Source organism: Leptidea sinapis, chromosome 27 (assembly GCF_905404315.1).
Source record: "Leptidea sinapis chromosome 27, ilLepSina1.1, whole genome shotgun sequence".
NCBI lineage: Eukaryota > Metazoa > Arthropoda > Insecta > Lepidoptera > Pieridae > Leptidea > Leptidea sinapis.
This window is the reverse complement of record NC_066291.1, coordinates 2,326,495-2,340,818: the sequence shown is the minus strand read 5'-3', so window position 1 is coordinate 2,340,818 and position 14,324 is coordinate 2,326,495. Positions and strand designations below refer to the sequence as shown.

General features: G+C 33.7%; 1 protein-coding gene across 1 annotated transcript in view; it reads right to left on the bottom strand.

Annotated features, from left to right (window-relative positions):
* The window catches only part of LOC126972847 (uncharacterized), a 56,036-nt gene that overhangs the window by 24,137 nt on the left and 17,575 nt on the right, over positions 1 to 14,324 (bottom strand). Inside the window, exon 2 of the mRNA XM_050819941.1 lies at positions 10,021 to 10,098. Within this exon, the coding sequence (XP_050675898.1) occupies positions 10,021 to 10,098 (78 nt within the window). The remainder of the gene's footprint in view (positions 1 to 10,020; positions 10,099 to 14,324) is intronic.

The following is a 14,324-nucleotide window of genomic DNA, read 5'->3' as shown; positions in this document are numbered from 1 at the left end:
TGAAAGAGTACCCTACGTCTCTTGATAAAAACCGTGTCATAATGTCTTCTTGAATGATAGCGTACGATAACTTGGTACACAAAACGCAAATTCAAACTCTAAATTCTATCCATTGATTAAGCTCAGAACCATCAATACATCGTTCAAACAAATAATATTACATAATAGTTTAAAAATTAAAAAAACACGCAAAAAAGCACAAAATTCTCTTTGCCATTCCAAAATTTCCTAATAATAGATGAATCGGTTAAAGATAAGTTTGAAGTTAAGGTTGAAATTTAAAATTAAGATCATTTCTTGCCTTATCGATGAAAGATGAAAATTATATAAATTAACAAAAATCTTATTTTGCAAATTGAAAAATGGAATAATTATATCAAATTAATGTATCGTCATCGGTACTCGATAAATCTACGAAGTTTGAAGAAAATCTGAATCTGAAATGCATCAACATCGTTATTTTAGTTTTCGGTCTATGGTTAAAAACAGATAAAAATAAAAATATAATAAAGCTTAGTACACAAATCTTCCTTATCGCTTTGAGTGATCCATTATCGCAAACTCTTGTGTAAAGGATTACTTAGTAAACTCAGTGATAAAATTACTTGGAAGAAATTGAACGCCAGCTGAAAATTTTTCCTTAACTTTCTTATCTCAGATTACAAGCTACAGATATTTATGAGTTGTTTCTTCCTTTACTTTATTTAAACATCTATATTATTTTGCAAAATTATATATTTTTTATTAAATGAACATGACTTTTTAATTTTTTATCTATCTGTCTTATATTTTATTTGTGCCGGCTAATCTCAAATTATTTGGATATACTACAAGAACTGCGAAAAAGTAATAGTGGGGTACATACAATACAATAAACCCAATTACTACACTATTTTGATTTACGTATTTTAGGATAGGTATTTTGTCTATGAAAGCATAGACAAAGTAGAAGACAATTTACCAAGGGGTGAAACCACTATTATTAAGTATTGAAGTGCGGGTACTAACGGAAATCATAAAGCCAAAACTAGACAACTAGGGTTGTCACACAATGTATAAATATTTTTAACTTTGAGTATTTGAGTGGGGAGTAAATTTCGCAAAGTCAAAAAAGAAAGAAAAAGTCTTAACTTTAATAGATTATTATATTAACATAAGATTACCACGTAATCTTTTAAATTAAAATCAACCTATATTAATCTCCAAATTAGTTACACCCTCACCAAACCATGACTGATGCAGGATCAGTCCACATTACATTTTTCCGACCGTGCCCTTTATTTTTTTGCTTGTTGTATATTTACTTCAATTGTGAACTTTTTCAGCAGTTAAATGGTTAATGGAGTTTAAAATAGTGGCGAGTAGTTTCCAATGTGGGTAATCTACTTATTTTCACCTTTATGAGAAAATAAGTATGGTGCAACTTATTTATAATAAATACGTTTATTTATTTATAAGCAGGCTGGCGTTTATATTTGAACAATTATGGAGGTTCAACGTAAAAATTTTATTACTTCCTTCGATACGAACTACATAAGTTCATTTAATAATTATTTGTAAACTTATATTTTTAGTTGCATTTTTTTAAGAGTATGTAATATTACGCTGTATAATTGTATGCTAGGGATTTAGGTAAAAGACTGACTCTGTATTACATTTTAGGGTTCGATATAGTTCTCTGGAGTTAATATAATACACCCATTCTCGATGCTTGACGAAGATGCACGCTTTTTTCAAAACCAAGAAAAATCGGGCTTTGAGTAAACAATTGGCAACGAGTCTCAGAATGACTCCGAGCGTTTTTAACTTTTTTGGCAATTTATTTTAATGTGGCTCGCGCTCGATTTGCTTAATATCACTTTGAATTCCTAGGGATTCATTACTCTACTCTTCTCCCTGTTCACAGGAAACTAAGGGGCTGTTTTTTGAATGGATGTGATAAAAATATATATATGTTTTCGTATTACTAAAACATAGTAATGCTAACTCCACTTTATGCTCTGAAGGTGGAATATAAAAAATTTTATTGATAGGACTAAAGGAAAACAAATAATTATTTGCGTGTTTGTTACAAGGTTTATTTGAAATCGATAAACATTGTGGTCTCGTAATAAAATTCTTTCTCCCGGATAATATTACTTTAGAACTGTTGAAATATCTAGTAATATCAATATATCGAGTCACAAATATTATGATTGTTTTCTATCTCTTTTCTATTTAAGTAGAACTGTTGGATTACTGTAAGAAGAAAATGCTGCCAGGATTTGGTGTGGTTATGTAACTGTTTGAATTTTGAAGCCACCTGCCATCAATGAGCCCTTTGCTCGATCATTAATTACTGATAAAAAAGTAAAAATTTTACACAAATCGTCTGGCATTTAAGACGCATACGTTCAAAGTCAAAGTCAAAAAATCTTTATTCACTGTAAAACTTTATAAATTATTTAGTGCAAGTCAGGATGAAGTACAAAAGTTACAATCAAATGAGTATAACAATATTCATTAACAAAATTTAGAACATTAATTCCAACTATCTTTATCATTCAAATAACCTTTCACATTATAATAGGCCTTAGATGTTAATTTATTTTTTACGATACATTTAAATTTTTTAATAGGTAACATTGTAATTTCATTTAGGAGTTTATTATAAAATATGACACAATCCACTTTAAAAAGATTTAGCAATTTTACGGAGCCTAGTAGATGGAATTGCGAGTTTATGTTTGTTTCGCGTATTGACACTGTGTACATCACTATTCTTTTTAAATTGGCTAATATTTTTATGGGCGTATAGGAGGTTCTCGTATATGTACTGGCAGTGTACTGTCATAATATTTATTTCACTAAACTTTTCTCTCAATGAATCCCTTGGACGCATTTTATAGACTGCTCGAATTGCTCTTTTCTGCAGCACAAATATGTTTTCAATATCTGCAGCCCTACCCCACAATATAATTCCGTAAGGCATGACACTATGAAAGTAGCTGAAATATACAAGTCTAGCCGTTTCAACATCTGTCAGCTGCCTAATTTTTTTTATCGCAAATACTGCAGAGCTAAGTCGATTACATAAGTTTTTTATGTGAGCACCCCATTGTAGCTTAAAGTCTAATGTAATGCCTAGGAATGTTGTCGTTTCTACTATATCAAGTTTGTCATTATTAATTTTTATAGGTGTTGGTTGGTGCTTTATATTTGGAAGTGTAAACCTTACACATTTTGTTTTCCTTTCGTTTAAAAGTAAGTTATTAACATTAAACCAATTTACTACTTCAGCAATGTCGTCGTCAACCTGACAGAAAGTTTTTTGCTGGCGTTTTATTTTAAATAACAAAGATGTATCGTCAGCAAACAGTAAAATGTATGGTAAATCATTGACGTAAACCAGGAACAAAAAGGACCCAAGATTGAGCCCTGCGGTACACCCATCGATATGATAGAGCCAGTTGATCTTTTTCCACGTTGTTAGATTAGTGCGATATTTACACATTTTCAATACTTTTTATATACAAGTAAAATCACACGAACTTCATCATTTAAAAAGTATTTTATTTAATAAACGTTATTATGTTTAAGACATATGTATAACATACAAATAAATAAATACTTATGTATATTAAAGACGTGTAAACTGACCAACGTTCACGCCCCTCCAGAAATGAACAAGGTACCGCTAGCGGCTAGGGTCACTAAGCAATGGGTAAAGAAAACGTATCTCAAAAAAAAAAATACGTCATAATCTTAGCATAGCAAGGGTTGGAAGGAATGCAATGCAAAGTTCAGTGCACTCGTAGGTATTTAGCTCAGACATGCAAGCAGTAATGACATTACGTAGAGCTTTGCAGGAACACGGTTAATCTGAGAACCTACATATTATATTTACAAGCGAAATGCTACTGGGTCAATCATTAAACACGAACCATTAGATTTATATATAACTAGCTGACTCGACAGACGCTGTTTGTAGATAATAAAAAAATACTGTTTTATAGGAATTTGCCAATAATATTTCAAAACATCAAGAATTATTTCGTAAAAAACTCTTCCTGTTGTTATAATGAAATTGTTTCACAATTGTGGAACTGTCAAACCAAAAAAAAATATGTCCATACAAAACAAATAAAAATAATCATGGGTCCCAAATCGAAATAAAAACTATCCTATCTCTCAAGTTGTACCAAACTGCACTCCATGAAGTAATCCCCATTAAAATCCGTTCATTAGTTTAGGAGTTCATCGCGGACAAACAACGTGTCACGTAATTTATATATATTAAGATTACGGCTTAAGGTATGAAATTGTCGTTTCGTACTGATATTTTTTTGTGCAAATAGAAATATTTTTAAACGGTTAAGACCCGAATTGTAACTTTAATTTTAAGATTAGGTTTTTGCGTAAAATTAACATTTTCATTATTACTTCTATTAGCCCGACGCGGACGGAGGACGTAACCTTTGCAGGATCACGTTTTCAGGCCCAGAACGCTTTTTATTAGCTTCACCTGTATGTATGTTTGTTTGTTTGTAACCGACTCATTTGGACGCTATTTTGACCCACTTTAAACGGCCAGATTTCATTCAAACTTCGTAGATTTATCGAGGACCAATGACAATATATTAATTAGATAAATTTATTCTATTTTTAAATTTGCAACAAAAAACAAAAAGATTTTTGTTAATTTATATAATTTTCATCTATCGTCAATAAGACAGAAATTGATGTTTATTTACAATTTCAACCATTATCTTTAACCGATTTATCTAATAATAGGAAATTTTCGAATACCAAAGAGAATTATATGATTTTAAGCGTGTTTTCATTATGCTATTATATAGTATTATTTTATTTAAAAGTAAGAATACAATAATTGTAAAACGCGTATATTCACTATTATTATAAGTATACGCGTTTTAATCCCTTTAAAAGTATATGTGTGATTTTATAGAAACTTTAATAGCCATAATGTTAACATCAGGAATAAATATAAACTAATTATGCCTACTAGTCGGCTAGTCAGTCTTTTGATGGCATATACATCGCATATGCCATCAAGCTATTTAAATGAAAAAGAAGCCCGCTGAGTTTCTCCCGTTCAATTCTTCTCTGGTCTAAAGCATAAATTTTAGAATTTTTAACCAAAATTTAAGAGATTTCCTATTGTATTTTGATCTTGAATAAGGACCCTTGAAAATTATTGGTGATCGTTGCTTATCTATCTTGTAATACCCATGCAGTATTGTGCAATTTCACTAAATCGAATGACACTTTCTATTATAAGAATATGCTTTAAATTGTGTACAAACAACAATAAGGAACAAAAAGTATACGAGGCTTTTGATTTAAACTCCAATACCTCAAATACTCGCGAGAAAGCGCTGAATAGTTAATCTAAGCAGGAGCTACCTATTTGCAAGCCTCTGTTGGATTCAAGATTTATTGCGTTATATGTATTGTGAAAATAGTCTAGAAGTTTCCTGAATACAGAGAAATATTTCACTAACCTTTTCTAAAACTAAGGTGTTATTTGTTAATATAGTAAATATTCTGTTGAATGGTTTTCAATTGAGGATCCACTTCATTTAAAAAAAAAAATGATAAATATTATATCAATATCATCATGCTAGATAAAATGTTTTGCTCGCGGTAGCGTCGTGTGCCGGGTCGTCCCTTTCCTTCAAATATGTGTGACTATTACTCGTCTGTTTATCCTAACCAATTTTATAAATTTGAATGTGAAATGAAATGTGTTTGTTTGTTACGCTTTCAAGCCTTAGCTACACAACCGATTATCATGAAAGTTTGAACACACTTTTTCACCAGTGGGAGGCTCCTTTGCACAGGATGCCGGCTAGATTATGGGTACCACAACGGTGCCTATTTCTGCCGTGAAACAGTGATGTGTAAGCATTACTGTGTTTCGGTCTGAATGGCGCCGTAGCTAGTGAAATTACGGGGCAAATGAGACTTAACATCTTCATCAGCTGAACGTCCTGCTGGTCTCGTCCCTTATTGTCATAAAAGAAACACATTGTCAAGGGTATCCAAAATGATATAAGATTGGGAAAGGCGCTCCCCAGTACCAGCTTCTTCCATTTGACCGCATACGAAGAGCGGTTCGAATCATCAACGATCATGAAGAGATGTGGGATCTTCTATCGCATTTATCACGAGGAGTGGTCAGACGAATTGTACAGGTTGATACCAGCGGCCGAATTCCACCACCGGACATTACGTTGTCGTCTGGCATTCTACAACCGCGCGTTTTGCAATAAATTTCTGGCTTTAAACAGCCTCTTTGAGGAATTAATTAACGGCTGTTGTTTTCCCGAACAAATACGACTTAGGGACCTTAAAGAACAGAGCACACTCACACCTTAAAGGGCCGATATCGCATCTCTTGATCCCTGGTGTTGAGGATGTTCATGGGCGGTTGCCTTACCATTTCACATCGCCTGAACCTCTTCCCCGGTTGCCCCTTCTTACATATATAAATAAAGAGTATACTAAATCATATAAAGTCTTTTAAACTGTGACAATATAATATTGTTTCAAAGATACCTTACTCAAATTCAGCTGCGTGAACTAAATCATTCATCGAAGTAAGCACCAACTAATAACAATTAAATAAAAAACCCAATCTAACTACAATCCATCCGTCATAAATACATCAAGATTTATTCAGCCGTTTCTGAAATTAGCGGGAACAAACGAAAAGATAAAAAGTTAAAATTAAACAAATTATTCTCACGTTTAGACGTCTGTTACAGTCTTATTATGTTTAGGTTTTGTAAGGCTTCTTCAGTGGGATTAATATAAGATCAGCTGGGATTAAGATTACAAGACTTTTCTCCCATTAGAGGTTACGGTCTATTTAATGTATATACGTATATATTTCTCACACGAGAGCAGTGTACTTAGAAATATTCGTACCTAGAGACCTCGTATTACAAGGAGAGACATAAAAAATAAAAAAGCAATTAAACCTTTTTTTTATAAAAGAACATATTAATATAAGTATAATAATCGAAAGAAAAAAATAAACATATGCTTTACTTATTCATAAATAAGAATATAATGTTACAAAGAAACTTTGTCAAATGTTGGGTTCGAAACGACGCTCCATCTTGGGAACCAGAGTTAAAAACATTCTAGCGCTGTACAAAGCGCAGGTCCGGCCTCACATGGAGTATTGCTGTCATCTCTGGTCTGGCGCACCCCAGTATCAGCTCGATCCATTTGACCGCGTGCAACGCAAAGCAGCTCGAATTGTCGGGCACCTAGCGCTCTGTGAACGGCTGGATCACTTGGCGTTGCGTAGAGACGTCGCTTCATTGTGTGTCTTCTACCGCATTTATCACGGGGAGTGTTCCGAAGAGCTGTTTTACTTGATTCCTGCCGCCGAATTCCACCTTCGCACGACACGCCATAAGTTAAGATATCATCCCCACCATCTGGATGTGTTGCGGTTCTCCACAGTGCGGTTTTTAAGGAGCTTTCTTCCTCGTACTACGAAGCTGTGGAATGAGCTTCCTTGTGCGGCATTTCCTACACCTCGCTAACTAGCCCCTTTAGTTTTTTTAACGTTTTTATCATTCTTATTCTTGTGTAACAATGTTTTTTTCTAGTGTCCTATAAATTTTGGAATACACATTCTCTCTTAAAAACCTCATTAAAATCTTGTGCTTTCTATAGAAGATAGACTTAAAAAAAATCTAGTACATAGTAATCGTGTGACTCGGAGGTTTAGGAAGAGAGAACAAGTCCGTAAATCTCATGAGGGTCTTGCGTCTCCTAAAGAGAGTATCCCATAGGAGACAATCCTTGAAATTTAACATGCAGTAATTGTATAACCTAGAAGCTTAGAATAAGACATGATTTCATATGATTTCCTAAAGTCTTAGGCCTCCTATAGAAGGCAGACTTTTGTAATGTCGCTTGTAGTAATTATATGCCTTGGAGGTTTAGGAAGAGACATGGTCTTCCAAAATCTCCTGTGGCAGTATTTGTATGATTTTAATATTACACATACTCTCCTAATTTAGCGTTGTAATAGATGTAAGTATTGTAAATTTGTATTGTATTGTAGAAAAGTGTAAGTAAGGTAAGTAAATGTAAGCTTGTAAATTTCTTCGTATATAATAAGTTTAACAATGCGCGATATGAGGTAGTGCAATAAGCATAAGAGGCAGAAAGCCTATTTAAAGCTTTAAGTAGACAGTTTACCTCAAAAGAAGAAATCATCTTACAAACTCTTCGAAGTGAATGCGCTCGGATGCTTTTAATTTAACAAGCTGTTTAACGGAGTAGTGCTGTATGTTCAGCCAATAAACTATCGCGTATTGCAGCATTAAATCGTAAAGTTTATTGCCTAGTCGTTATCTATCGTTTCCGATGATAATATATCGATATTACTTATCGGATTGCTATTACTGTTAGAATATTAAACCAAATATCGATGATATACTAATGTTAGCGAATCAATCGAACGTTTTACGAATTTGAATAAGTTTTGCTTGTGGCTGACGTTTTATCATGAGTAAATCGTTGAATTAAGATCTGAAACTTGAAATTGAACTGAACTTAAATTAAAGTGACGACGTTCAGCTGATGGTAATTGATACGCCCTACCCATTATAATCTAGTGCCGCTCTTGGAAAACCCAATAATTCTGAGCGGCACTACAATTGCGCTCGTCACCCTGAGACATAAGATGTTAAGTCTCATTCGCCCAGTAATTTCACTAGCTACGGCGCCCTTCAGACCGAAACACAGTAATGTTTACACATTACTGTTTCACGGTAGAAATAGGCACCGTTGTGGTACCAATAATCAAGGCGCCTTCCTGTGCAAAGGAGCCTCCCACTGGTTTCTTAAAGGCCTGTGAGTACTAGGACGGGAATAAAATAAGGGATGAATGGTTGAATGGTAGTGCGTCATTTACCAAGCTTATATCATTTATACGTCTAGATAGACTATGACAGCTGTTAAAACGTAGAAAAAAAATTAGATTGTCAGTTAATTATTTTGAATACTGTACACTAAAGTAATAAATCTGGCCTTTTTTTTATCGGTTGTCTACCAGGAAGAGGCTCTATCTTGACGTAGGTGGCTTAATAGGTAGAACCGTTAACTCCCACCACGGTATTCCCGGTTCGATCTTCGCCGGCAAAGTACTAATATGTTTTTTAATTCTTATGTACTAATTCATAAAAGGCATTTAGTTTTGCTCAAAATTGATTCCTTTACAATTCTTTTTGATGTCATTTCCAATATACTAGACACTAATACCGCTTCGAAAACAAATGGCGCTCTGAGATAGAAGAAGCGGCGCAAGAAACTCTCCCAGGATTCTTTTTTTTTCTCTTTTTAATGAAATATACAATATTGTACTGTCATGCTATTGCTATAAACGAATAACAATCTAGTCCCAGGCTGTCGGATAACTTTGATATTCAGCTGTGGACTAGTAGAATTTGTGCTGCATAAGGTCGGCAACAGTCTTGTCAATTAAATAATCTGGTGTTAATTAGTATGGGCGCGGTAATCATTTACTATTACGTGACCCGTACATATTCTCTTTGTCTTCCATAAAAAAAATTGCGAGTTTACATGCGTTATTCAAAATTTTCCAATTTTGTAGTTTGTTATTGGCATCTTGTCAATTTTGTAGTTATTAGCCTTATTATTAGTTATTAATTTATATATCTAGATAGAGCCTCTTGCTGCTAGACAACCGATGAAAACAGGCCAGGTTTAATAATTTTATGTGACAAGCAACGTCTTACACTCGTGATTTGTATATAACTGTGTTTGTATGCGTTGCTAAAAATAGAGGTTGACAGTTAGTCAACCTCAATTTTGTCGACGTTTTCACAGCTGTCACAGTCTATCTAGACGTATAAATTATTTAAGGGCTTGGGTTTGATTTTTCTTGTTATGTAGGTAACGCGTACCTATTCGTATAAATATATATATCTATCGATAATTTGGTAATGTTACATATTATCAAAACCTTACCAATCTGCCGTTTTTCTCTATCTTTCCGTAGCCGTGATGAAAATATTAACCCTCTTCTTCTTTTCCTATGGTCGATATCTGTAAATAATTAAAAGATTATATCAAGCATATCCATTATTAATAAAGAGATAAATGAAAGATTAAGATTTATTCAGGTGATTATGTTCATTCATTCGTATTACATATTACCAATTGTCTCTTATGATGTTGATTAAAATTTAGTGAAATAAGTATAAGTAGGTAATATAGAAGTAGAAAAAAACAAATTTAAATTCCTCTGATAAAATAATAAAATAAGCAATCATAATAAAACTAAAAACAACGACGAATTAGAGAAACATTTCAACCCGTTCGTTGTTTGATTATTTTCAAAGCGGCTTGAAAAATTTCAGCTAAACCACAAATCACCATAAACAAAAGCTGAATTTCCTTTGACTCGATATTCAATTCAAATATTTTTACTCAAAATAGGATTTTATATAATTTATTCAACTTTAATAACTACCACCCTGTCAGATATTTATGCCACAAACCTGAGGATGAAAAGGATTTTAATTAAATCTAGGCCATAGACACGAGCAACGTAATTTATTTATTAATAAAGGCTTACCAACTTTTTTTTTACTTTTATTTATTTATACAAAGTTAAAACTAAACATATTGCCAAACTTTAACATTTGATGGTGAAAAAAAAATTTGACAATACAACATCCAACTTCAAAAAAAAACTATTTGAATAGAAGTGGATAATCACTTATTTTTTTTACTGTATTTGGTGATTGATGTGTCCATTTTTAATTGGATCTCAGGATCACATAAAGTATCCTGTATGAGTTGAATGGGAGAGTTAAGTCCGTAGTTATTTCTATAATATTAAATAAATATTGGGGAATAAGTACCTACCTATTCGACTATTAAATGCTGGTACACGAAAGACAATATTTTGAAGAACATTTAGAATAATTAATGGAATAATTAATATTTAAGCCTAGCTGATATGTGTGGCTTAATGCTAGACGTCTTTATCATTTCTTATTAATCTGCCTATCACAATATACAAAAATACCTTATCGAATCGGACCGGTAGACTCCGAGATTTGTGCGATCAAACACATAACCAAAACATTTAACTAAAATACTACGGAGTCCTTGAGTTGGCGTGGGGGGTGGGTCATTTCCTTCCATAAAACATGGCTGAGGCAAGCGATGGTTCATCCATGCGCGAGGTTCCCAGAAGTAAAACATTAACGGCCTTACAAATAAAATTGGCATAAAGCTAAGCATACACCAAGAATATGTAAAATTTTTACAAATAGATATTTGGTTTACGAATGGTTTGTTCGGACGTATAAGGTTTCCCGCGTTTATTTGCAAGGCAGCTTGTGATTAGGAAAACTTCAGAATTATCATTGTATTCACAGTGTTGTCAACGATATTTTAAACATTTTGCATGTATGATTATCATCAGTTATATCTTTATACCAAGTTTATTTGTAAGGCCGAAAATGTATAACTTTGGTATTCATAAGTGAATTTATTTGACATATACCAATAAATATCATCAGTGGGAGGCTCCTTTGCACAGCATGCTGGCTAGATTATGGGTACTACAACGGCGCCTATTTCTGCCGTGAAGCAGTAATGTGTAAACATTACTGTTTCGGTCTGAAGGGCGCCGTAGCTAATGAAATTACTGGGCAAATGAGACTTAACATCTTAAGTCTCAAGGTGACGAGCGCAATTGTGGTGCCGTTCAGAGATTTTGTATTTGTCAAGAATCCTGACCGGCATTGCATTGTTATGGGCAGGGCATATCAATTACCATCAGCTGAACGTCCTGCTCGTCTCGTCCCTTATTATAATAAAAAAAAAACTCTTCTGTTTGTGCTTGAAAACTAATTATTAACGTGAGATGAATGCAAATAGGAGTAATTTAAAGCCTTAAATAGAGTAAATTTAAATGTGAGCGTTATACACGCTGTGTTAAGTTGCCTTAATGTGTAAATGCATAGTATTATAATAATAATGTTTCATGTGAAGCGTGCAGCTGAACAAAATAACCGCTAACACTGAGGCAGCACACAACAAACTAGGAATAAAATTAGCTTAATAATTAACTCCTACTGACTATGCTTGTTTTCTACTGCAGCATTTATATTAAAGTGTATGAATATATTGTTTATTTCTTGACGCGACTTTACGTTTATCGGCGAGATGCGTTCATTATATATATACGTAACCTACTACATGGGGCACACTGAAAGTTTTGCACTTCTAGCTAATTGGAACTATTAGAATTTTGAATGTTATATTTTCTGAAACTTTATTAGTAATAAAAAAAAAACAATTGGCGCGAGATCAATTGTCAATTCTTATTTATCACACATCAAAGCTCTACGACTACGGTATACGCAACGAAAATGGAATTAAGTCTAAAAGATTTTAGAGCAATGATTTTTTATCTCTCTCTCCGCAAGACTGTGCCGCTCGTCTTCAAAATGCTTTTGGGAGAGAAGCACCTTGCTTGAGCACCGTGAGGCGATAGTTTGCTGAATTTGAGAGAGGTCGGGTTTCTTTACATGACGAATTTCGTGAAGGGCGGCCTTTAACTGCCGTCAACAAAAATAATGTGTGTACTGTTAAGCGGCTAATTGAAGAAAACCCGCGGATTACCTATGAGACAAATTTAGAAAATATTACACGAAGAATTGAAAGTTCGGAAACTTTGTTGTCGTTGGATCCCTAATGAAGTGACAGGGCAGCAGAAGCGGGCTCGCGTAGAATGGTGCTCACAGATGCTAAAGAAGTACGACCACGGACTTTCTAATGCTGTTTATGAGATTGTCACAGGAGACGAAAAGTATTGTTTTGAACTCGAAAAAATACAGCAATCTGGTGAATGGGTGTTTGAAAATCAGAACAGGCCAACAAAAGTGAGGCAGGCGAGAAACGTTGGTAAAAAAATGTACGCATTTTTTTCTCATCTGCACAATTCCACTTGAAGATCATAAGAGTGTTAATGACGAGTTGTATTCTTCCATTTATTTACCCAGGATGTTAAAAAAAGTTCGAGAAAGACGACCAAAAAGCCGCATTCTGCTACATCATGACAACGATTCTTCACACACGGCCAACAAAACCAAGTAATTTTTAGCTTCCGAAAAAGTACAAATCGTCAACCATCCTGCACATAGACCCGACCTAGACACTGTGATTTCTGAATTTTTCCCAAAATCAAAGATTTGATAGAGGTTCCACTTTTACCAATTCCGAAGAGGCAGTGATAGCGTTCAATCCGTACGTAGAAAACATGCCTTGTTTATGTTACATTAAAATGTTTAAAATGTAAAGGAGAGAATTTTGAAAAGCAATAAACATTATATTTTGGTTTTAAAATGTTGTTTTTTTTAAGTTACGCAAAACTTTTAGTGTGACCTACGTAATACGAGTAGCCTAATGGTATACAAACAAAACATAAAATGGATCTAAAATTTAAGTAAAATAATGTAAGATGCGAATAACTATATTATTATGATGCTTGACGTCATGTAGTTTTTTCTATTCATATAAACTAATATTATCTTATAGTACATTTTTAAGCCTTTTCTTAAGTAATCCAATCTTGCGAGTTTGTCTTAACATCTCTATATTATTAAATACACTGTGTACCATATATCTATCTGTAATGAAGCCACAACGGGAGAGTTGAACAAGGCATAAAAGATTTATCAACGATACGTCACTCGAACAGTTTGCTCAGTTGGAAGAGTACTCGCACAGAACGCGTGAGGTCGCGGGTTCGAGTCCCGCATCGCTCATAAAATTTTGTTTTCAAATTTAATTCGAGTATTAAGTGGCCTGGGACTAAGTAAGTGGGTAAGGACAGGTGCGCTTTTAAAATATTGTGTGGTTTATTACACCACGATGCAAGAGAAACTTTCATTTCACAAAAAAAAACCATATAAATGTTATCATTTTTGATGATCTTTTGTGATGGAAAAGAACACAATACAATTATGCTTTAGTTATTCATGAAATAAAAATATAATGTAATACAATTACTCTATGACATATGTACGGTTTGGATTCACACTCCGTCTCAGGAACTAGAGTTTAAATCAGGTGCCTGTTACTCGACCAACTTAACCAGAAAGCAGTAATATTAATGATTTAACTTAGCCCCTGCTCGATCCGATAGTAGACGAAAAAGTTTCAGGCAATCATTGAGGCGATGTAATAAAAGACATTTAAAAAGATTTCAGTGTTATCTTAATAACCTAACTTGGTTGATACCGAATCCAAAA